The 24,487-nt window shown below is 58.3% G+C and overlaps 1 protein-coding gene across 1 annotated transcript; it reads left to right on the top strand.

Moving 5' to 3' along the window:
• Positions 1–5,744: 5,744 nt before the first annotated feature.
• Positions 5,745–22,338, top strand: LOC140348420 (synaptic vesicular amine transporter-like; the record flags this gene model as incomplete). The annotated part of the gene is made up of 7 exons (XM_072434346.1): positions 5,745–5,886; positions 10,106–10,415; positions 12,173–12,231; positions 12,302–12,385; positions 14,890–14,982; positions 22,133–22,222; positions 22,295–22,338. Coding segments are annotated over exons 1-7 (804 nt in total), but the record flags the coding sequence as incomplete, so codon positions are not given.
• Between the last annotated feature and the right edge of the window lie 2,149 nt (positions 22,339–24,487).

The following is a 24,487-nucleotide window of genomic DNA, read 5'->3' as shown; positions in this document are numbered from 1 at the left end:
GAACCAGGATAAACTGAGGATTTAACCCGGACTAAGAACAGGTCTTAACTGTGCATTTTTCGGACTAAAAAAGCTCCAAACCAGGACAACAATAATTTGTATTTTTTTGCCCTCTGTTTTTGAAAAGTTTTTTGAGATTTTTGGACATTTACATTTTTTTTGTGTGAAATCCTCTGTGGATTTTTATTCCGACTTTTTGCCAGAGTTTTTGTCTTTTGTTCCTCAGATTTTCTTTTTTGCCTTTTTCCTCAGGTTTGTGTGTTTTCCCTGATTTGTGCATTTTCCCTCTGATTTGTGCGTTTTTGCATCTGATTTGTGCATTTTCTTTTTTATATTTGCATTTTCCCTGAGATTTGTGCGTTTTCCATCAGAGTTTGTGTGTTTTCCCTCAGATTGTGCGCCTCCCTGAGATTCGTGCGCCTCCCTCAGATTCATGCACCTCCCCCAGATTTTTGCGCCTCCCTCAGATTCATGCGCTTCCCTGAGATTATTGCGCCTCCATCAGATTTGTGCACCTCCCTCAGATTCATGCACCTCCCTGAGATTCGTGCGCCTCCCTGAGATTTGTGCGCCTCCCTCGGATTTGTGCGTTTTCCCTCAGATTTGTGCGCCTCCCCCAGATTTGTGCGCCTCCCTCAGATTCATGCCCCTCCCTCAGACTTGTGCTCCTCCCTCACATTCGTGCCCCTCCCTCAGACTTGTGCTCCTCCCTCACATTCGTGCCCCTCCCTCAGAGTTTGTGCGTTTTCCCTCAGATTTGTGCGCCTCCAGCAGATTTGTACGTTTTCCCTCAGATTCGAGCACCTCCCTCACATTTTTGCTCCTCCCTCAGACTCGTGCTCCTTCCTCATATTCATCCACCTCCCTCACACTCGTGCTGCTCCCTCACATTCGTGCTCCTCCCTCAGACTCGTGCTCCTCCCTCAAATTCTTTCTCCTCCCTCACATTCGTGCCCCTCCCTCAGACTTGTGCTCCTCCCTCACACTCGTGCTCCTCCCTCACATTCGTGCTCCTCCATCAGACTTGTGCTCCTCCCTAACACTCATGCTCCTCCCTCAGATTCGTGCACCTCCCTCAGATTCGTGTTCCTCCCTCACATTTGTGCTCCTACCTCAGACTCGTGCTCCTCCCTCACATTCGTGCTCCTCCTTCAGACTCGTGCCCCTCCCTCAAACTCGTGCGCCTCCCTCACATTCGTGCTCCTCCTTCAGACTCGTGCGCCTCCCTCAGACTCCTGCTCCTCCCTCACATTCGTGTTCCTCCCTTAGACTCGTGTGCCACCCTCAGACTCGTGCTCCTCCCTGACATTCGTGCTCCTCCCTCAGACTCGTGCTCCTCCCTCACATTCGTGCTCCTCCTTCAGACTCGTGCGCCTCCCTCACACTCGTGGTCCTCCCTCACATTCGTGCTCCTCCCTCAGAATCGTGCTCCTCCCTCACACTTGTGTTCGTCCCTCAGACTCCTGCGCCTCCCTCAAATTCGCGTTAATCCCTCAAACTCGTGTTCCTCCCTCACATTCGTGTTTCTCCCTCACACACGTGCTCCTCCCACAGACTCGTGCGCCTCCCTCAGACTCGTGCGCCTCCCTCAGACTCCTGCTCCTCCCTCATATTCGTGTTCCTCCCTCACTTTCATTCTCCTCCCTCAGACTCCTGCTCCTCCCTCAGATTCTTTGTCCTCCCTCACATTTGTGCTCCTCCGTCACATTCGTACTCCTCCCTCACATTTGTGCTCCTCCCTCAGATTCGTGCACCTCCCTCAGATTCGTGTTCCTCCCTCACATTTGTGCTCCTACCTCAGACTCGTGCTCCTCCCTCACATTCGTGCTCCTCCTTCAGACTCGTGCCCCTCCCTCAAACTCGTGCGCCTCCCTCACATTCGTGCTCCTCCTTCAGACTCGTGCGCCTCCCTCAGACTCCTGCTCCTCCCTCACATTCGTGTTCCTCCCTTAGACTCGTGTGCCACCCTCAGACTCGTGCTCCTCCCTGACATTCGTGCTCCTCCCTCAGACTCGTGCTCCTCCCTCACATTCGTGCTCCTCCCACAGACTCGTGCGCCTCCCTCAGACTCGTGCGCCTCCCTCAGACTCCTGCTCCTCCCTCATATTCGTGTTCCTCCCTCACTTTCATTCTCCTCCCTCAGACTCCTGCTCCTCCCTCAGATTCTTTGTCCTCCCTCACATTTGTGCTCCTCCGTCACATTCGTACTCCTCCCTCACATTTGTGCTCCTCCATCAGACTTGTGCTCCACCCTCACATTCGTGCTCTTCCCCCAGATTTTTGCTCAACCCCCAGATTGTTGCTCCTCCCTCACACTCGTGCTCCTCCCTCAGACTCGTGACCTCCCTCAGACTCGTGCTCCTTCCTCACATTTGTGCTCCTACCTCAGACTTGTGCTCCTCCCTCAGATTCGTGCGCCTCCCTCAGATTATCGCTCCTCCCTCAAATTCTTGCTCCTCCCTCACATTCGTGCTCCTCCCTCATATTCTAGCTCCTCCCTCATATTCTAGCTCCTCCCTCACATTCGTACTCCTCCCTCACATTTGTTCTCCTCCATCAGACTTGTGCTCCTCCCTTACATTCGTTCTCCTCCCTCATATTCCTGTTCCTCCCTCAAATTCGTAAATTCGTCCTCCTCTGTAAGATTATTTCTCCTCCCCCAGATTCTTTCTACTCCCTCACACTAGTGCTCCTCCCTCATATTCATGCTCCTCCCTCATATTTGTGCTCCACTCTCAGACTCCTGCTCCTCCCTCATACTTGTGCTCCTCCCTCAGACCCCTGCTCCTCCCTCATATTCGTGCACCTCCCTCAGATTCGTGTTCCTCCCTCACATTTGTGCTCCTTCCTCAGACTCCTGCGCCTCCCTCACACCTTGGGCACGTCTCTGCAGCGTTTCCGTGTCGATGGCGCTGGAGTCTCTCGTGCTCCTCCCTCACATTCGTGCTCCTCCCTCAAACTCGTGCGCCTCCCTCACATTCGTGCTCCTCCCTCAGACTTCCACTCCTCCCTTATATTCGTGTTCCTCCCTCACATTCATGCTCCTCCCTCACATTCGTGCTCCTCCCCCAGATTTTTGCTCAACCCCCAGATTGTTGCTCCTCCCTCACACTCGTGCTCCTCCCTCAGACTCGTGACCTCCCTCAGATTCGTGCTCCTCCCTCACATTTTTGCTCCTCCCTCAGACTCGTGCTCCTCCCTCACATTTTTGCTCCTCCCTCAGACTTGTGCTCCTCCCTCAGATTCGTGCGCCTCCCTCAGATTATCGCTCCTCCCTCAAATTCTTGCTCCTCCCTCACATTCGTGCTCCTCCCTCATATTCTAGCTCCTCCCTCACATTCGTACTCCTCCCTCACATTTGTGCTCCTCCATCAGACTTGTGCTCCACCCTCACATTCGTGCTCCTCCCCCAGATTTTTGCTCAACCCCCAGATTGTTGCTCCTCCCTCACACTCGTGCTCCTCCCTCAGACTCGTGACCTCCCTCAGATTCGTGCTCCTCCCTCACATTTTTGCTCCTCCCTCAGACTCGTGCTCCTTCCTCACATTTGTGCTCCTACCTCAGACTTGTGCTCCTCCCTCAGATTATCGCTCCTCCCTCAAATTCTAGCTCCTCCCTCACATTCGTGCTCCTCCCTCATATTCTAGCTCCTCCCTCACATTCGTGCTCCTCCCTCATATTCTAGCTCCTCCCTCACATTCGTGCTCCTCCCTCATATTCTAGCTCCTCCCTCATATTCTAGCTCCTCCCTCACATTCGTACTCCTCCCTCACATTTGTTCTCCTCCATCAGACTTGTGCTCCTCCCTTACATTCGTTCTCCTCCCTCATATTCCTGTTCCTCCCTCAAATTCGTAAATTCGTCCTCCTCTGTAAGATTATTTCTCCTCCCCCAGATTCTTTCTACTCCCTCACACTAGTGCTCCTCCCTCATATTCATGCTCCTCCCTCATATTTGTGCTCCACTCTCAGACTCCTGCTCCTCCCTCATACTTGTGCTCCTCCCTCAGACCCCTGCTCCTCCCTCATATTCGTGCACCTCCCTCAGATTCGTGTTCCTCCCTCACATTTGTGCTCCTTCCTCAGACTCCTGCGCCTCCCTCACACCTTGGGCACGTCTCTGCAGCGTTTCCGTGTCGATGGCGCTGGAGTCTCTCGTGCTCCTCCCTCACATTCGTGCTCCTCCCTCAAACTCGTGCACCTCCCTCACATTCGTGCTCCTCCCTCAGACTTCCACTCCTCCCTTATATTCGTGTTCCTCCCTCACATTCATGCTCCTCCCTCACATTCATGCTCCTCCCTCAGACACGTGCTCCTCCCTCACATACGTGCCCCTCCCTTACACTCCTGCGCCTCCCTCAGACTCGTGCACCTCCCTCACACTCGTGCTCCTCCCTCACATTCACGCTCCTCCCTCAGACTCGTGCTCCTCCCTCAGACTCGTGCTCCTCCCTCACATACGTGCCCCTCCCTTACACTCGTGCGCCTCCCTGACACTCGTGCGCCTCCCTCACACTCCTGCTCCTTCCTCAAATTCGTGCGCCTCCCTCACACTCGTGTTCCTCCCTCACACTCGAGCTCCTTCCTCAGACTCGTGCGCCTCCTTCAGACTCCTGCTCCTCCCCCACATTCGTGTTCCTCCCTCACATTCATTCTCCTCCCTCAGACTCCTGCGCCTCCCTCACACCTTGGGCATGTCTCTGCAGCGTTTCCGTGTCGATGGCGCTGGAGTCTCTCGTGCTCCTCCCTCACATACGTGCCCCTCCCTCACACTCGTGCTCCTCCCTCACATTCACGCTCCTCCCTCAGACTCGTGCTCCTCCCTCAGACTCGTGCTCCTCCCTCACATACGTGCCCCTCCCTTACACTCGTGCGCCTCCCTGACACTCGTGCGCCTCCCTCACACTCCTGCTCCTTCCTCAAATTCGTGCGCCTCCCTCACACTCGTGTTCCTCCCTCACACTCGAGCTCCTTCCTCAGACTCGTGCGCCTCCTTCAGACTCCTGCTCCTCCCCCACATTCGTGTTCCTCCCTCACATTCATTCTCCTCCCTCAGACTCCTGCGCCTCCCTCACACCTTGGGCATGTCTCTGCAGCGTTTCCGTGTCGATGGCGCTGGAGTCTCTCGTGCTCCTCCCTCACATACGTGCCCCTCCCTTACACTCGTGCGCCTCCCTCACACTCCTGCTCCTTCCTCACATTCGTGCTCCTCCCTCAGACTCGTGCTCCTCCCTCAGAATCCTGCTCCTCCCTGACATTTGTGCTCCTCCCTCAGATTCGTGCACCTCCCTCAGAGTCATGTTCCTTCCTCACACTCGTGCTCCTCCCTCAGACTCGTGCTCCTCCCTCACACTCGTGCTCCTCCCTCAGACTCGTGCTCCTCCCTCAGACTCGTGCTCCTCCCTGACATTCGTGCTCCTCCCTCACATTCGTGCTCCTCCCTCAGACTCGTGCTCCTCCCTCACATTCGTGCTCCTCCCTCAGACTCGTGCTCCTCCCTCACATTCGTGCTCCTCCCTCACATTCGTGCTCCTCCCTCAGACTCGTGCTCCTTCCTCACATTCGTGCTCCTCCCTCAGACTCGTGCTCCTTCCTCACATTCGTGCTCCTCCCTCAGACTCGTGCTCCTTCCTCACATTCGTGCTCCTCCCTCAGACTCGTGCTCCTTCCTCACATTTGTGTTTTCCCTCACACCTGTGCTCCTCCCTCAGACTCCTGCTCCTCCCTCACACCTTGGCACGTCTCTGCAGCGTTTCCGTGGCGATGGCGCTGGAGTCTCTCTGCTGGCTGCGACAGTGGCTTCGTGAGGAGCACCGGTCCAGGAAGCTGATCCTGTTCATCGTGTTCGTGGCTCTGCTGCTGGACAACATGCTCATGACCGTCGTGGGTGAGTTTCAATCTGAAGCTCCTGCTCACACCCTTTATGAAGAACGTCTCAATAACGTGTTTAGGATTATTCTGACCCAACTTCTATTCAAAGTGCCATTGATTGTTTTGTTTGGTTCCTGGTTCCTCTGCCCTGACGCCTAAGACTCCTGTGTCGTTCTGCTTTCTGCTTCCTGCTTCTTGCGACACCACCCTCATCCTCATCGCCATGACGACACCACCCTCATCCTCATCGGGCTCATATGGGACAGGGATGAGGAGCTGTAACAACCCAGAGCCCCCCCCACCATCACCAGGACCTCAAGTGGGAGGAGCCTCCATCACCAGGACCTCAAGTGAGAGGAGCCTCCATCACCAGGACCTCAAGTGAGAGAAGTGGGAGGAGCCTCCATCACCAGGACCTCAAGTGAGAGGAGCCTCCATCACCAGGACCTCAAGTGAGAGGAGCCTCCATCACCAGGACCTCAAGTGGGAGGAGCCACCACCACCAGGACCTCAAGTGGGAGGAGCCACCACCACCAGGACCTCAAGTGGGAGGAGCCTCCATCACCAGGACCTCAAGTGGGAGGAGCCACCACCACCAGGACCTCAAGTGGGAGGAGCCACCACCACCAGGACCTCAAGTGGGAGGAGCCTCCATCACCAGGACCTCAAGTGGGAGGAGCCTCCATCACCAGGACCTCAAGTGGGAGGAGCCACCACCACCAGGACCTCAAGTGGGAGGAGCCTCCATCACCAGGACCTCAAGTGGGAGGAGCCACCATCACCAGGACTTCAAGTGAGAGGAGCCTCCATCACCAGGACCTCAAGTGGGAGGAGCCACCACCACCAGGACCTCAAGTGGGAGGAGCCTCCATCACCAGGACCTCAAGTGAGAGGAGCCTCCATCACCAGGACCTCAAGTGGGAGGAGCCACCACCACCAGGACCTCAAGTGAGAGAAGTGGGAGGAGCCTCCATCACCAGGACCTCAAGTGAGAGGAGCCTCCATCACCAGGACCTCAAGTGGGAGGAGCCACCACCACCAGGACCTCAAGTGGGAGGAGCCACCACCACCAGGACCTCAAGTGGGAGGAGCCACCACCACCAGGACCTCAAGTGGGAGGAGCCACCATCACCAGGACCTCAAGTGGGAGGAGCCTCCATCACCAGGACCTCAAGTGGGAGGAGCCTCCATCACCAGGACCTCAAGTGGGAGGAGCCACCACCACCAGGACCTCAAGTGGGAGGAGCCACCACCACCAGGACCTCAAGTGGGAGGAGCCACCACCACCAGGACCTCAAGTGGGAGGAGCCTCCATCACCAGGACCTCAAGTGGGAGGAGCCTCCATCACCAGGACCTCAAGTGAGAGGAGCCTCCATCACCAGGACCTCAAGTGGGAGGAGCCTCCATCACCAGGACCTCAAGTGGGAGGAGCCACCACCACCAGGACCTCAAGTGGGAGGAGCCACCACCACCAGGACCTCAAGTGGGAGGAGCCTCCATCACCAGGACCTCAAGTGGGAGGAGCCTCCATCACCAGGACCTCAAGTGAGAGGAGCCTCCATCACCAGGACCTCAAGTGGGAGGAGCCACCACCACCAGGACCTCAAGTGGGAGGAGCCTCCATCACCAGGACCTCAAGTGGGAGGAGCCACCACCACCAGGACCTCAAGTGAGAGAAGTGGGAGGAGCCTCCATCACCAGGACCTCAAGTGAGAGGAGCCTCCATCACCAGGACCTCAAGTGGGAGGAGCCACCACCACCAGGACCTCAAGTGGGAGGAGCCACCACCACCAGGACCTCAAGTGGGAGGAGCCACCACCACCAGGACCTCAAGTGGGAGGAGCCACCATCACCAGGACCTCAAGTGGGAGGAGCCTCCATCACCAGGACCTCAAGTGGGAGGAGCCTCCATCACCAGGACCTCAAGTGGGAGGAGCCACCACCACCAGGACCTCAAGTGGGAGGAGCCACCACCACCAGGACCTCAAGTGGGAGGAGCCTCCACCACCAGGACCTCAAGTGGGAGGAGCCACCACCACCAGGACCTCAAGTGGGAGGAGCCACCATCACCAGGACCTCAAGTGGGAGGAGCCTCCATCACCAGGACCTCAAGTGGGAGGAGCCTCCATCACCAGGACCTCAAGTGGGAGGAGCCTCCATCACCAGGACCTCAAGTGGGAGGAGCCACCATCACCAGGACCTCAAGTGGGAGGAGCCACCACCACCAGGACCTCAAGTGGGAGGAGCCTCCATCACCAGGACCTCAAGTGAGAGAAGTGGGAGGAGCCTCCATCACCAGGACCTCAAGTGAGAGAAGTGGGAGGAGCCTCCATCACCAGGACCTCAAGTGGGAGGAGCCTCCATCACCAGGACCTCAAGTGGGAGGAGCCACCACCACCAGGACCTCAAGTGGGAGGAGCCTCCATCACCAGGACCTCAAGTGGGAGGAGCCTCCATCACCAGGACCTCAAGTGGGAGGAGCCTCCATCACCAGGACCTCAAGTGGGAGGAGCCACCACCACCAGGACCTCAAGTGGGAGGAGCCTCCATCACCAGGACCTCAAGTGGGAGGAGCCACCACTACCAGGACCTCAAGTGGGAGGAGCCACCACCACCAGGACCTCAAGTGGGAGGAGCCTCCACCACCAGGACCTCAAGTGGGAGGAGCCACCACGACCAGGACCTCAAGTGGGAGGAGCCACCATCACCAGGACCTCAAGTGGGAGGAGCCTCCATCACCAGGACCTCAAGTGGGAGGAGCCTCCATCACCAGGACCTCAAGTGGGAGGAGCCTCCATCAGCTCCAGCAGAGGATGTTCTTCCTGCAGCAGCTGAAGAAAGACAAGATGATGATGGAGCAGTTCTACACGACCATCACCTCCTCCATCACCTCCTCCATCACCTCCTCCCTCACCTCCTCCTCCACCACCTCCTCCACCACCTCCTCCACCACCTCCTCCATCACCTCCTCCCTCACCTCCTCCTCCACCACCTCCTCCACCACCTCCTCCACCACCTCCTCCATCACCTCCTCCCTCACCTCCTCCTCCACCACCTCCTCTATCACCTCCTCCATCACCTCCTCCCTCACTTCCTCCATCACCTCCTCCTCTTCCACCTCCTCCACCACCTCCTCTATCACCTCCTCCATCACCTCCTCCACCACCTCCTCCACCACCTCCTCTATCACCTCCTCCATCACCTCCTCCATCACCTCCTACATCACCTCCTCTATCACCTCCTCCCTCACTTCCTCCATCACCTCCTCCATCACCTCCTCCACCACCTCCTCTATCACCTCCTCCATCACCTCCTCCATCACCTCCTCCATCACCTCCTCCACCACCTCCTCTATCACCTCCTCCATCACCTCCTCCATCACCTCCTCCATCACCGTACGGTAGGCTGGAGCCACAGACAGGGAAAAACAGAGACTACAGCGCCCTCTAATGAGAAGATGATCAGCTGCAGGAGGCCACTCCCCTCAGGAGGAGGCCACTCCCCTCAGGAGGAGGCCACTCCCCTCAGGAGGAGGCCACTCCCCTCAGGAGGAGGCCACTCCCCTCATGACTCATGAACACTTCTTAATCACTGTCACTTTCTGCTCTTCATCTGTAACTGAACTGTTCATTTTTTGAATATTAAGCCTTTTTATTTTCATCCTTTATTAGATTTAAATTGTTTCTATTTGTTTTATCTTTGTTCATTTGTTTCATGTTGAATCAGGACAAGTTCCTCTGTTTGTGAAATCTGTTCATTGACAATGAGAATAAACCTTTTCTGGTTCTGGTTCTGATTATGGTTCTGATTTTGGTTCTGATTATGGTTCTGATCATGGTTCTGATTATGGTTCTGATTATGGTTCTGATCATGGTTCTGATTATGGTTCTGATTATGGTTCTGATCATGGTTCTGATTATGGTTCTGATTATGGTTCTGATTATGGTTCTGGTTCTGGTTCTGATTATGGTTCTGATCATGGTTCTGATTATGGTTCTGATTATGGTTCTGATTATGGTTCTGGTTCTGGTTCTGATCATGGTTCTGATTATGGTTCTGATTATGGTTCTGATTATGGTTCTGGTTCTGGTTCTGATTATGGTTCTGATCATGGTTCTGATTATGGTTCTGATTATGGTTCTGATTATGGTTCTGGTTCTGGTTCTGATCATGGTTCTGATTATGGTTCTGATTATGGTTCTGATTATGGTTCTGGTTCTGGTTCTCGTTACAGTTCCCATAATCCCAAACTACTTGTATCAGTTGGACAAACCTGAACCTGCTCAGAACATCAGCTCCTCCGGATCCTTCCAGAACATCGTGTCTCTGTACGACAACAGTGTCAAGTCGTCCTCGTCCAACTCCTCGCTCTCCACGGGCCCCAGTCCGAGTCCTGACCCAGGCCCCGTCCAGGGAAACGCCTCGGACTGTCCCCTGTCCCGCTCCAGTCTGGTCAACGAGAACGTCAAAGTGGGACTGCTCTTCGCCTCCAAAGCCACGGTCCAGCTCATCACCAACCCTTTCATTGGCCCTCTGACCAACAGGTGAGGGCGGGGCCACGGGGCCAGGGGGCCACGCCCCTCACACACACTAGCTTTAGCCACGCCCCTCACACACACTAGCTTTAGCCACGCCCCTCACACACACTAGCTTTAGCCACGCCCCTCACACACACTAGCTTTAGCCACGCCCCTCACACACACTAGCTTTAGCCACGCCCCTCACACACGTCAGAATTGTGGTGCCGTAAGTGGCTCTGGCTCTTCGGGCTGAACGCTTCATTTGCCTTGACTCGTCCTTGTCGTCGTGACTCACACACAAAGACACAACATTCACTCAAACGGGGAATAAAGAGGAGAAGCAGGTCTGAATGTGGACTCATGTGGACGGGAGGGCATCCGACACACAGGAGGACGTGCCCAGGCGTTATGTAAATGTGGCTCGTTGCGATGGTGTGATTTGATGCATAAAACAGAACCAGGAAGTGCGCGTTTGTGTTTTAAACCTGATTAATCAGAAAACATCAATCCAGCTTTAAACGTCGTCTGTCAAGAGCGGTCAAGAGGACGAAGAACATGAGTCTGACTTTATCACGTTATGAACATCTGGGCCTGAAGCAGGCGCCAAGACCAGACCATCCATGGTCCTGTTTGGACCTGGTTTAGTCCTGCTTTAGTCCTAGTTTAGCCCTGGTTTAGTTCTGGTTTAGCCCTGCTTTAGTCCTGGTTTAGTCCTGGTTTAGTCCTGGTTTAGCCCTGGTTTAGTCCTGGTTTAGTCCTGGTTTAGTCCTGGTTTAGTCCTGGTTTAGTCCTGGTTTAGTCCTAGTTTAGTCCTAGTTTAGTCCTAGTTTAGTCCTAGTTTAGACCTGGTTTAGTCCTGGTTTAGTCCTGGTTTAGTCCTGGTTTAGTCCTGGTTTAGCCCTGGTTTAGCCCTGGCTTAGTCCTGGTTTAGTCCTGGTTTAGTCCTGGTTTAGTCCTGGTTTAGTCCTGGTTTAGCCCTGGTTTAGTCCTGGTTTAGCCCTGGTTTAGTCCTGGCTTAGTCCTGGCTTAGTCCTGGTTTAGTCCTGGTTTAGTCCTGGTTTAGTCCTGGTTTAGCCCTGGTTTAGTCCTGGTTTAGCCCTGGTTTAGTCCTGGTTTAGTCCTGGTTTAGTCCTGGTTTAGCCCTGGTTTAGTCCTGGCTTAGTCCTGGTTTAGTCCTGGTTTAGTCCTGGTTTAGCCCTGGTTTAGTCCTGGCTTAGTCCTGGTTTAGTCCTGGTTTAGTCCTGGTTTAGTCCTGGTTTAGCCCTGGTTTAGTCCTGGTTTAGCCCTGGTTTAGTCCTGGCTTAGTCCTGGCTTAGTCCTGGTTTAGTCCTGGTTTAGTCCTGGTTTAGTCCTGGTTTAGTCCTGGTTTAGCCCTGGTTTAGTCCTGGTTTAGCCCTGGTTTAGTCCTGGTTTAGTCCTGGTTTAGTCCTGGTTTAGCCCTGGTTTAGTCCTGGCTTAGTCCTGGTTTAGTCCTGGTTTAGTCCTGGTTTAGCCCTGGTTTAGTCCTGGCTTAGTCCTGGTTTAGTCCTGGTTTAGTCCTGGTTTAGTCCTGGTTTAGTCCTGGTTTAGCTCTGGTTTAGTCCTGGTTTAGCCCTGGTTTAGTCCTGGTTTAGTCCTGGTTTAGACCTGGTTTAGCCCTGGTTTAGCCCTGGTTTAGTCCTGGCTTAGTCCTGGTTTAGTCCTGGTTTAGTCCTGGTTTAGCCCTGGTTTAGTCCTGGTTTAGCCCTGGTTTAGCTCTGGTTTAGTCCTGGTTTAGTCCTCATTTGTGTCGTGTCTTGCAGGATCGGGTACCAGATCCCCATCTTTGCCGGCTTCTGCATCATGTTCCTGTCGACCATCAGTCGGTGTCTCTCGCTCACATTTAGTCCAGTTTGTCCTTTTTTCTCCTGAACGTCCTCTTTTCTCTGCAGTGTTCGCCTTTTCCTCCAGTTACGCTCTGCTGTTTCTGGCTCGATCTCTGCAGGGAGTCGGCTCCTCCTGCTCTTCGGTCGCAGGTAACACCTCGCTCAGGTGTCGCTCAGGCCTCGCTCAGGCCTCGCTCAGGTGTCGCTCAGGTGTCGCTCAGGCCTCGCTCAGGTGTCGCTCAGGCCTCGCTCAGGTGTCGCTCAGGCCTCGCTCAGGCCTCGCTCAGGTGTCGCTCAGGTGTCGCTCAGGCCTCGCTCAGGCCTCGCTCAGGCCTCGCTCAGGCCTCGCTCAGGCCTCGCTCAGGTGTCGCTCAGGTGTCGCTCAGGCCTCGCTCAGGTGTCGCTCAGGCCTCGCTCAGGTGTCGCTCAGGCCTCGCTCAGGTGTCGCTCAGGCCTCGCTCAGGCCTCGCTCAGGCCTCGCTCAGGCCTCGCTCAGGCCTCGCTCAGGTGTCGCTCAGGTGTCGCTCAGGCCTCGCTCAGGTGTCGCTCAGGCCTCGCTCAGGTGTCGCTCAGGCCTCGCTCAGGTGTCGCTCAGGTGTCGCTCAGGCCTCGCTCAGGTGTCGCTCAGGCCTCGCTCAGGTGTCGCTCAGGTGTCGCTCAGGCCTCGCTCAGGTGTCGCTCAGGCCTCGCTCAGGTGTCGCTCAGGCCTCGCTCAGGTGTCGCTCAGGTGTCGCTCAGGCCTCGCTCAGGTGTCGCTCAGGCCTCGCTCAGGTGTCGCTCAGGTGTCGCTCAGGTGTCGCTCAGGCCTCGCTCAGGTGTCGCTCAGGCCTCGCTCAGGTGTCGCTCAGGTGTCGCTCAGGCCTCGCTCAGGTGTCGCTCAGGCCTCGCTCAGGTGTCGCTCAGGTGTCGCTCAGGCCTCGCTCAGGTGTCGCTCAGGCCTCGCTCAGGTGTCGCTCAGGCCTCGCTCAGGTGTCGCTCAGGTGTCGCTCAGGCCTCGCTCAGGTGTCGCTCAGGCCTCGCTCAGGTGTCGCTCAGGTGTCGCTCAGGCCTCGCTCAGGTGTCGCTCAGGCCTCGCTCAGGTGTCGCTCAGGTGTCGCTCAGGCCTCGCTCAGGTGTCGCTCAGGTGTCGCTCAGGCCTCGCTCAGGTGTCGCTCAGGTGTCGCTCAGGCCTCGCTCAGGTGTCGCTCAGGTGTCGCTCAGGCCTCGCTCAGGTGTCGCTCAGGCCTCGCTCAGGTGTCGCTCAGGTGTCGCTCAGGATTCGCTTAGGATTTGCTCAGGTGTCGCTCAGGCCTTGCTCAGGATTTGCTCAGGTGTCGTTCAGGCCTTGCTCAGGATTTGCTCAGGTGTCGCTCAGGTGTCGCTCAGGCCTCGCTCAGGATTCGCTCAGGTGTCGCTCAGGATTCGTTCAGATATCGCTCAGGTGTCGCTCAGGCCTCGCTCAGGTGTCGCTCAGGTGTCGCTCAGGATCCGCTCAGGTGTCGCTCAGGCCTCGCTCAGGTGTCGCTCAGGTGTCGCTCAGGCCTCGCTCAGGTGTCGCTCAGGATTCGCTCAGGATTTGCTCAGGTGTCGCTCAGGCCTTGCTCAGGATTTGCTCAGGTGTCGCTCAGGATTTGCTCAGGTGTCGCTCAGGCCTTGCTCAGGATTTGCTCAGGTGTCGCTCAGGTGTCGCTCAGGCCTCGCTCAGGATTCGCTCAGGTGTCGCTCAGGATTCGTTCAGATATCGCTCAGGTGTCGCTCAGGCCTCGCTCAGGATTTGCTCAGGTGTCGCTCAGGCCTCGCTCAGGATTCGCTCAGGTGTCGCTCATGATTTGCTCAGGCCTCGCTCAGGATTTGCTCAGGTGTCGCTCAGGCCTCGCTCAGGCCTCGCTCAGGATTCGCTCAGGTGTCGCTCAGGCCTCGCTCAGGATTCGCTCAGGTGTCGCTCAGGATTCGCTCAGGTGTCGCTCAGGCCTCGCTCAGGATTCGCTCAGGTGTCGCTCAGGCCTCGCTCAGGTGTCGCTCAGGTGTCGCTCAGGATTCGCTCAGGATTTGCTCAGGTGTCGCTCAGGCCTTGCTCAGGATTTGCTCAGGTGTCGCTCAGGTGTCGCTCAGGCCTCGCTCAGGATTCGCTCAGGTGTCGCTCAGGTGTCGCTCAGGCCTTGCTCAGGATTCTCTCAGGTGTCGCTCAGGCCTCGCTCAGGATTCGCTCAGGTGTCGCTCAGGATTTGCTCAGGTGTCGCTCAGGCCTCGCTCAGGATTTGCTCAGGTGTCACTCAGGTGTCGCTCAGGCCTCGCTCAGGATTTGCGCAGGCCTCGCTCAGGCCTCGCTCAGGATTCGCTCAGGTGTCGCTCAGGCCTCGCTCAGGCCTCGCTCAGGATCCGCTCAGGCCTCGCTCAGGCCTCGCTCAGGATTCGCTCAGGTGTCGCTCAGGATTCGCTCAGGTGTCGCTCAGGCCTCGCTCAGGATCCGCTCAGGTGTCGCTCAGGCCTTGCTCAGGATTCGCTCAGGTGTCGCTCAGGATCCGCTCAGGTGTCGCTCAGGCCTCGCTCAGGATCCGCTCAGGTGTCGCTCAGGCCTCGCTCAGGATCCGCTCAGGTGTCGCTCAGGATTTGCTCAGGATTCGCTCAGGTGTCGCTCAGACGTGGTTCACGTTCATGTTTCTTGAGCGTTTCAGGGATGGGGATGCTGGCGAGCGTTTACACAGACGATGAGGAAAGAGGACACGCCATTGGCATCGCTCTGGGCGGCCTGGCCATGGGCGTGCTCGGTCAGTTTTACGGAAAATTTAATTCCTTCATCTCCGACTCGTCTCTCCAACTCGTCTCCCACTCGTCTCCCCGACTCGTCTCTCCGACTCGTCCCCGACTCGTCTCCCCGACTCGTCTCTCCGACTCGTCTCCCCGACTCGTCTCTCCGACTCGTCTCCCCTACTCGTCCCCGACTCGTCTCCCCGACTCATCTCTCCGACTCGTCCCCGACTCGTCTCCCCGACTCGTCTCCCCGACTCGTCTCCCCCGACTCGTCTCTCCGACTCGTCCCCCCGACTCGTCTCAGCGACTCGTCTCCCCGACTCGTCTCCCCGACTCGTCTCCCCGACTCGTCTCTGACTCGTCTCCGACTCGTCTCTCTGACTCGTCTCCCACTCGTCTCCGACTTGTCTCCCCGACTCGTCCCCCCGACTCGTCTCAGCGACTCGTCTCCCCGACTCGTCTCCCCGACTCGTCTCCGACTCGTCTCTCCGACTCGTCTCCCACTCGTCTCCCACTCGTCTCCAACTCGTCTCACACTCGTCTCCGACTCGTCTCCCACTCGTCTCCGACTCGTCTCCGACTCGTCTCCGACTCGTCTCCCACTCGTCTCCGACTCGTCTCCCACTCGTCTCCCACTCGTCTCCGACTCGTCTCCGACTCGTCTCCGACTCGCCTCCCACTCGTCTCCCACTCGCCTCCGACTCGTCTCCGACTCGTCTCCCACTCGTCTCCCACTCGTCTCCCCGACTCGTCTCTCCGACTCGTCCCCGACTCGTCTCCCCGACTCGTCTCTCCGACTCGTCTCCCCGACTCGTCTCTCCGACTCGTCTCCCCTACTCGTCCCCGACTCGTCTCCCCGACTCATCTCTCCGACTCGTCCCCGACTCGTCTCCCCGACTCGTCTCCCCGACTCGTCTCCCCCGACTCGTCTCTCCGACTCGTCCCCCCGACTCGTCTCAGCGACTCGTCTCCCCGACTCGTCTCCCCGACTCGTCTCCCCGACTCGTCTCTGACTCGTCTCCGACTCGTCTCTCTGACTCGTCTCCCACTCGTCTCCGACTTGTCTCCCCGACTCGTCCCCCCGACTCGTCTCAGCGACTCGTCTCCCCGACTCGTCTCCCCGACTCGTCTCCGACTCGTCTCTCCGACTCGTCTCCCACTCGTCTCCCACTCGTCTCCAACTCGTCTCACACTCGTCTCCGACTCGTCTCCCACTCGTCTCCGACTCGTCTCCGACTCGTCTCCGACTCGTCTCCCACTCGTCTCCGACTCGTCTCCCACTCGTCTCCCACTCGTCTCCGACTCGTCTCCGACTCGTCTCCGACTCGCCTCCCACTCGTCTCCCACTCGCCTCCGACTCGTCTCCCACTCGTCTCCCACTCGTCTCCGACTCGTCTCCCACTCGTCTCCCCGACTCGTCCCCCCGACTCGTCCCCCCGACTCGTCCCCCCGACTCGTCTCCCCGACTCGTCTCCCCGACTCGTGTCCGACTCGTCTCTCTGACTCGTCTCCCACTCGTCTCAGACTCGTCTCCCCGACTCGTCTCTCCGACTCGTCTCCCCGACTCGTCTCCCCGACTCGTCTCCCCGACTCGTCTCCCCGACTCGTCTCTCCGACTCGTCTCCCCGACTCGTCTCTGACTCGTCTCTGACTCGTCTCTGACTCGTCTCCCACTCGTCTCCGACTCGTCTCCGACTCGTCTCCCACTCGTCTCCCACTCGTCTCCGACTCGTCTCCCACTCGTCTCCGACTCGTCTCCCACTCGTCTCCCACTCGTCTCCGACTCGTCTCCGACTCGTCTCCCACTCGTCTCCCACTCGTCTCCGACTCGTCTCCGACTCGTCTCCCACTCGTCTCCCACTCGTCTCCGACTCGTCTCCGACTCGTCTCCGACTCGTCTCCCACTCGTCTCCCACTCGTCTCCGACTCGTCTCCCACTCGTCTCCCACTCGTCTCCCACTCGTCTCCGACTCGTCTCCGACTCGTCTCCCACTCGTCTCCCACTCGTCTCCGACTCGTCTCCCACTCGTCTCCCACTCGTCTCCCACTCGTCTCCGACTCGTCTCCCACTCGTCTCACACTCGTCTCACACTCGTCTCCGACTCGTCTCCGACTCGTCTCCGACTCGTCTCCGACTCGTCTCCCACTCGTCTCCCACTCGTCTCCCACTCGTCTCCGACTCGTCTCCCACTCGTCTCCCACTCGTCTCCCCCACTCGTCTCCGACTCGTCTCCGACTCGTCTCACACTCGTCTCCGACTCGTCTCCGACTCGTCTCCGACTCGTCTCCCACTCGTCTCCCACTCGTCTCCCACTCGTCTCCCACTCGTCTCCGACTCGTCTCCCACTCGTCTCCGACTCGTCTCCGACTCGTCTCCGACTCGTCTCCGACTCGTCTCCCCCACTCGTCTCCCACTCGTCTCCCACTCGTCTCCCACTCGTCTCCGACTCGTCTCCGACTCGTCTCCGACTCGTCTCTGACTCGTCTCCGACTCGTCTCCCCCACTCGTCTCCCACTCGTCTCCGACTCGTCTCCGACTCGTCTCCCCCACTCGTCTCCCACTCGTCTCCGACTCGTCTCCGACTCGTCTCCGACTCGTCTCCGACTCGTCTCCCCCACTCGTCTCCCACTCGTCTCCGACTCGTCTCCGACTCGTCTCCCACTCGTCTCCCACTCGTCTCCCACTCGTCTCCCACTCGTCTCCGACTCGTCTCCCACTCGTCTCCGACTCGTCTCCCCCACTCGTCTCCCACTCGTCTCCGACTCGTCTCCGACTCGTCTCCCACTCGTCTCCGACTCGTCTCCCCCACTCGTCTCCCACTCGTCTCCGACTCGTCTCCGACTCGTCTCCCACTCGTCTCCGACTCGTCTCCCACTCGTCTCCGACTCGTCTCACACTCGTCTCCGACTCGTCTCCGACTCGTCTCCCACTCGTCTCCCACTCGTCTCCCACTCGTCTCCGACTCGTCTCCGACTCGTCTCATACTCGTCTCCCACTCGTCTCCGACTCGTCTCCGACTCGTCTCCGACTCGTCTCCCACTCGTCTCCGACTCGTCTCCGACTCGTCTCCCACTCGTCTCCGACTCGTCTCCCCCACTCGTCTCCCACTCGTCTCCGACTCGTCTCCGACTCGTCTCCCACTCGTCTCCGACTCGTCTCACACTCGTCTCACACTCGTCTCCGACTCGTCTCCGACTCGTCTCCCCCACTCGTCTCCCACTCGTCTCCGACTCGTCTCCCACTCGTCTCCGACTCGTCTCCCACTCGTCTCCCACTCGTCTCCCACTCGTCTCCCACTCGTCTCCCACTCGTCTCCGACTCGTCTCCCCCACTCGTCTCCCACTCGTCTCCGACTCGTCTCCGACTCGTCTCCCACTCGTCTCCGACTCGTCTCCCCCACTCGTCTCCCACTCGTCTCCGACTCGTCTCCGACTCGTCTCCCACTCGTCTCCGACTCGTCTCCCACTCGTCTCCGACTCGTCTCACACTCGTCTCCGACTCGTCTCCGACTCGTCTCCCACTCGTCTCCCACTCGTCTCCGACTCGTCTCCGACTCGTCTCCCACTCGTCTCCGACTCGTCTCCCCCACTCGTCTCCCACTCGTCTCCGACTCGTCTCCCACTCGTCTCCGACTCGTCTCACACTCGTCTCCCACTCGTCTCCCACTCGTCTCCGACTCGTCTCCCACTCGTCTCCCACTCGTCTCCGACTCGTCTCCGACTCGTCTCCCACTCGTCTCCCACTCGTCTCCCACTCGTCTCCGACTCGTCTCCCCCACTCGTCTCCGACTCGTCTCCGACTCGTCTCCGACTCGTCTCCCCCACTCGTCTCCCACTCGTCTCCCACTCGTCTCGGACTCGTCTCCCACTCGTCTCCGACTCGTCTCCCACTCGTCTCCCACTCGTCTCCGACTCGTCTCCCACTCGTCTCCGACTCGTCTCCGACTCGTCTCCCCCACTCGTCTCCCACTCGTCTCCGACTCGTCTCCGACTCGTCTCCCACTCGTCTCCGACTCGTCTCCCCCACTCGTCTCCCACTCGTCTCCGACTCGTCTCCGACTCGTCTCCCACTCGTCTCCGACTCGTCTCACACTCGTCTCACACTCGTCTCCGACTCGTCTCCGACTCGTCTCCGACTCGTCTCCGACTCGTCTCCCCCACTCGTCTCCCACTCGTCTCCGACTCGTCTCCGACTCGTCTCCGACTCGTCTCCCACTCGTCTCCGACTCGTCTCCCACTCGTCTCCCACTCGTCTCCCACTCGTCTCCGACTCGTCTCCGACTCGTCTCCGACTCGTCTCTGACTCGTCTCCCCCACTCGTCTCCCACTCGTCTCCGACTCGTCTCCGACTCGTCTCCCACTCGTCTCCCACTCGTCTCCGACTCGTCTCACACTCGTCTCCGACTCGTCTCCGACTCGTCTCCCACTCGTCTCCCACTCGTCTCCCACTCGTCTCCCACTCGTCTCCGACTCGTCTCCCCCACTCGTCTCCCACTCGTCTCCGACTCGTCTCCGACTCGTCTCCCCCACTCGTCTCCCACTCGTCTCCGACTCGTCTCCGACTCGTCTCTGACTCGTCTCCCACTCGTCTCCCACTCGTCTCCCACTCGTCTCTGACTCGTCTCTGACTCGTCTCCGACTCGTCTCTGACTCGTCTCCCACTCGTCTCCCACTCGTCTCCCACTCGTCTCTGACTCGTCTCTGACTCGTCTCCCACTCGTCTCCCACTCGTCTCCGACTCGTCACCGACTCGTCTCCCCCACTCGTCTCCGACTCGTCTCCCACTCGTCTCCCACTCGTCTCCCACTCGTCTCCGACTCGTCTCCGACTCGTCTCACACTCGTCTCCGACTCGTCTCCGACTCGTCTCCCACTCGTCTCCGACTCGTCTCCCACTCGTCTCCGACTCGTCTCACCTCGTCTCCGACTCGTCTCCGACTCGTCTCGCCCACTCGTCTCCCACTCGTCTCCGACTCGTCTCACACTCGTCTCCGACTCGTCTCCGACTCGTCTCCGACTCGTCTCCGACTCGTCTCCCACTCGTCTCCCACTCGTCTCCCACTCGTCTCCGACTCGTCTCCGACTCGTCTCTGACTCGTCTCCCCCACTCGTCTCCGACTCGTCTCCGACTCGTCTCCGACTCGTCTCCGACTCGTCTCCCACTCGTCTCCCACTCGTCTCCGACTCGTCTCACACTCGTCTCCGACTCGTCTCCGACTCGTCTCCGACTCGTCTCCGACTCGTCTCCGACTCGTCTCCCACTCGTCTCCCACTCGTCTCCCACTCGTCTCCCACTCGTCTCCGACTCGTCTCCCACTCGTCTCCCACTCGTCTCCGACTCGTCTCCCACTCGTCTCCGACTCGTCTCCGACTCGTCTCCGACTCGTCTCCCCCACTCGTCTCCCACTCGTCTCCGACTCGTCTCTGACTCGTCTCCCCCACTCGTCTCCCACTCGTCTCCGACTCGTCTCCGACTCGTCTCTGACTCGTCTCCCACTCGTCTCCTACTCGTCTCCCACTCGTCTCTGACTCGTCTCTGACTCGTCTCCCACTCGTCTCCGACTCGTCTCCGACTCGTCTCCCCCACTCGTCTCCCACTCGTCTCCCACTCGTCTCCCACTCGTCTCCGACTCGTCTCCGACTCGTCTCCGACTCGTCTCCCCCACTCGTCTCCCACTCGTCTCCGACTCGTCTCCGACTCGTCTCCGACTCGTCTCCCACTCGTCTCCCACCTGCTCCCACTCGTCTCCGACTCGTCTCCCACTCGTCTCCCACTCGTCTCCGACTCGTCTCACCTCGTCTCCGACTCGTCTCCGACTCGTCTCGCCCACTCGTCTCCCACTCGTCTCCGACTCGTCTCACACTCTTCTCCGACTCGTCTCCGACTCGTCTCCGACTCGTCTCCCACTCGTCTCCCACTCGTCTCCCACTCGTCTCCGACTCGTCTCTGACTCGTCTCCCCCACTCGTCTCCCACTCGTCTCCGACTCGTCTCCGACTCGTCTCTGACTCGTCTCCCACTCGTCTCCTACTCGTCTCCCACTCGTCTCTGACTCGTCTCCCACTCGTCTCCGACTCGTCTCCGACTCGTCTCCCCCACTCGTCTCCCACTCGTCTCCCACTCGTCTCCCACTCGTCTCCGACTCGTCTCCGACTCGTCTCCGACTCGTCTCCCCCACTCGTCTCCCACTCGTCTCCGACTCGTCTCCGACTCGTCTCCGACTCGTCTCCGACTCGTCTCCCACTCGTCTCCCACCTGCTCCCACTCGTCTCCGACTCGTCTCCCACTCGTCTCCCACTCGTCTCCGACTCGTCTCTCACTCGTCTCCGACTCGTCTCACCTCGTCTCCGACTCGTCTCCGACTCGTCTCGCCCACTCGTCTCCCACTCGTCTCCGACTCGTCTCACACTCTTCTCCGACTCGTCTCCGACTCGTCTCCGACTCGTCTCCCACTCGTCTCCCACTCGTCTCCCACTCGTCTCCGACTCGTCTCCGACTCGTCTCCGACTCGTCTCCGACTCGTCTCCGACTCGTCTCCCCCACTCGTCTCCCACTCGTCTCCCACTCGTCTCCGACTCGTCTCCGACTCGTCTCCCACTCGTCTCCGACTCGTCTCCCACTCGTCTCCCACTCGTCTCCGACTCGTCTCCCACTCGTCTCCCACTCGTCTCCCACTCGTCTCTGACTCGTCTCCCACTCGTCTCCGACTCGTCTCTGACTCGTCTCCCCCACTCGTCTCTGACTCGTCTCCCCCACTCGTCTCCCACTCGTCTCCCACTCGTCTCCGACTCGTCTCCGACTCGTCTCCGACTCGTCTCCGACTCGTCTCCGACTCGTCTCCGACTCGTCTCCGTCTCGTCTCTGACTCGTCTCCCCCACTCGTCTCCCCCACTCGTCTCCGACTCGTCTCCGACTCGTCTCCGTCTCGTCTCTGACTCGTCTCCCCCACTCGTCTCCCACTCGTCTCCCACTCGTCTCCCACTCGTCTCCCACTCGTCTCCCACTCGTCTCTGACTCGTCTCCGACTCGTCTCCGACTCGTCTCCGTCTCGTCTCTGACTCGTCTCCCCCACTCGTCTCCCACTCGTCTCCCACTCGTCTCCCACTCGTCTCCCACTCGTCTCTGACTCGTCTCTCACTCGTCTCTGACTCGTCTCTTCTGTCTTCAGTTGGACCGCCGTTCGGCAGCGTCTTGTACGAGTTTGTGGGGAAAACCGCTCCGTTCCTGATCCTGGCGTTCCTCGCTCTGTTCGATGGAGGTGAGACTCCGCCGCCGCGTCCGCCCTGGGGCAGAGTGCTGTCCTCCTGACCTCTGCCTGTCTGTCTTTCAGCGCTGCAGTTGTTCGTTTTGCAGCCGACCAAAGTGGAGCCGGAGGTGAGGGCCACGCCCGCTTTGAACCAATATTGAATCAGCGTTTACCGAGCGCCACAGCTGTGTTTATAAAGAAAGCAATTACAGGCAAAAGATTAGCAAAACCAGGACTAAATCAGGACTGAACCAGGTCTGGTTTAGTCCTGGTTTAGAATTGGTTTAGTCTTGGTTTAGACCTGGTTTAGAATTGGTTTAGTCCTGGTTTAGTCCTGGTTTAGTCCTGGTTTAGACCTGGTTTAGACTTGGTTTAGTCCTGGTTTAGACCTGGTTTAGACTTGGTTTAGTCCTGGTTTAGACCTGGTTTAGACCTGGTTTAGTCCTAGTTCAGTCCTGGTTTAGTCCTGGTTTAGTCCTGGTTTAGTCCTGGTTTAGTCCTGGTTTAGACCTGGTTTAGTCCTGGTTTAGTCCTGGTTTAGACCTGGTTTAGTCCTAGTTCAGTCCTGGTTTAGTCCTGGTTTAGTCCTGGTTTAGTCCTGGTTTAGTCCTGGTTTAGACCTGGTTCAGTCCTGGTTTAGTCCTGGTTTGAGATGAGACTAAAAGACAAGAGAACTATGTCACATTACGTCTTCTCCTGATGATTCGTTGAGTTTATTTGTGGAACACATTTCAAACAAAAGAAACAGAAATACAATCAAATTAACTAAACCAAAAATAAAAAACGCCTCAAATCCAAATGTATCTGACGCAGCAAAACAAAACTGTTTTTAGCTTAGATTTGAAGAGTAGAACCTGTTTCACACCAGCAGGAGGCCGGACCATGTTTAGTCCTGACTCTGGCACCAGCAGGAGGCCGGACCATGTTTAGTCCTGACTCTGGCACCAGCAGGAGGCCGGACCATGTTTAGTCCTGACTCTGGCACCAGCAGGAGGCCGCTCCATGTTTAGTCCTGACTCTGGCACCAGCAGGAGGCCGGACCATGTTTAGTCCTGACTCTGGCACCAGCAGGAGGCCGGACCATGTTTAGTCCTGACTCTGGCACCAGCAGGAGGCCGCTCCATGTTTAGTCCTGACTCTGGCACCAGCAGGAGGCCGGACCATGTTTAGTCCTGACTCTGGCACCAGCAGGAGGCCGCTCCATGTTTAGTCCTGACTCTGGCACCAGCAGGAGGCCGGACCATGTTTAGTCCTGACTCTGGCACCAGCAGGAGGCCGCTCCATGTTTAGTCCTGACTCTGGCACCAGCAGGAGGCCGCTCCATGTTTAGTCCTGACTCTGGCACCAGCAGGAGGCCGGACCATGTTTAGTCCTGACTCTGGCACCAGCAGGAGGCCGCTCCATGTTTAGTCCTGACTCTGGCACCAGCAGGAGGCCGCTCCATGTTTAGTCCTGACTCTGGCACCAGCAGGAGGCCGGACCATGTTTAGTCCTGACTCTGGCACCAGCAGGAGGCCGCTCCATGTTTAGTCCTGACTCTGGCACCAGCAGGAGGCCGCTCCATGTTTAGTCCTGACTCTGGCACCAGCAGGAGGCCGGACCATGTTTAGTCCTGACTCTGGCACCAGCAGGAGGCCGGTCCATGTTTAGTCCTGACTCTGGCACCAGCAGGAGGCCGGTCCATGTTTAGTCCTGACTCTGGCACCAGCAGGAGGCTGCTCCATGTTTAGTCCTGACTCTGGCACCAGCAGGAGGCCGCTCCATGTTTAGTCCTGACTCTGGCACCAGCAGGAGGCCGGTCCATGTTTAGTCCTGACTCTGGCACCAGCAGGAGGCCGCTCCATGTTTAGTCCTGACTCTGGCACCAGCAGGAGGCCGGTCCATGTTTAGTCCTGACTCTGGCACCAGCAGGAGGCCGCTCCATGTTTAGTCCTGACTCTGGCACCAGCAGGAGGCCGCTCCATGTTTAGTCCTGACTCTGGCACCAGCAGGAGGCCGGTCCATGTTTAGTCCTGACTCTGGCACCAGCAGGAGGCCGCTCCATGTTTAGTCCTGACTCTGGCACCAGCAGGAGGCCGGTCCATGTTTAGTCCTGACTCTGGCACCTGGCACCAGCAGGAGGCCGCTCCATGTTTAGTCCTGACTCTGGCACCAGCAGGAGGCCGGTCCATGTTTAGTCCTGACTCTGGCACCAGCAGGAGGCCGCTCCATGTTTAGTCCTGACTCTGGCACCAGCAGGAGGCCGCTCCATGTTTAGTCCTGACTCTGGCACCAGCA

Source organism: Eucyclogobius newberryi, unplaced genomic scaffold (assembly GCF_026437365.1).
Source record: "Eucyclogobius newberryi isolate DKJ021-1_F unplaced genomic scaffold, fEucNew1.0.hap1 SCAF_685, whole genome shotgun sequence".
NCBI classification, from domain to species: domain Eukaryota; kingdom Metazoa; phylum Chordata; class Actinopteri; order Gobiiformes; family Gobiidae; genus Eucyclogobius; species Eucyclogobius newberryi.
Note: the sequence above shows the minus strand (reverse complement) of the source record. Positions and strands in the feature narration are given on the sequence as shown.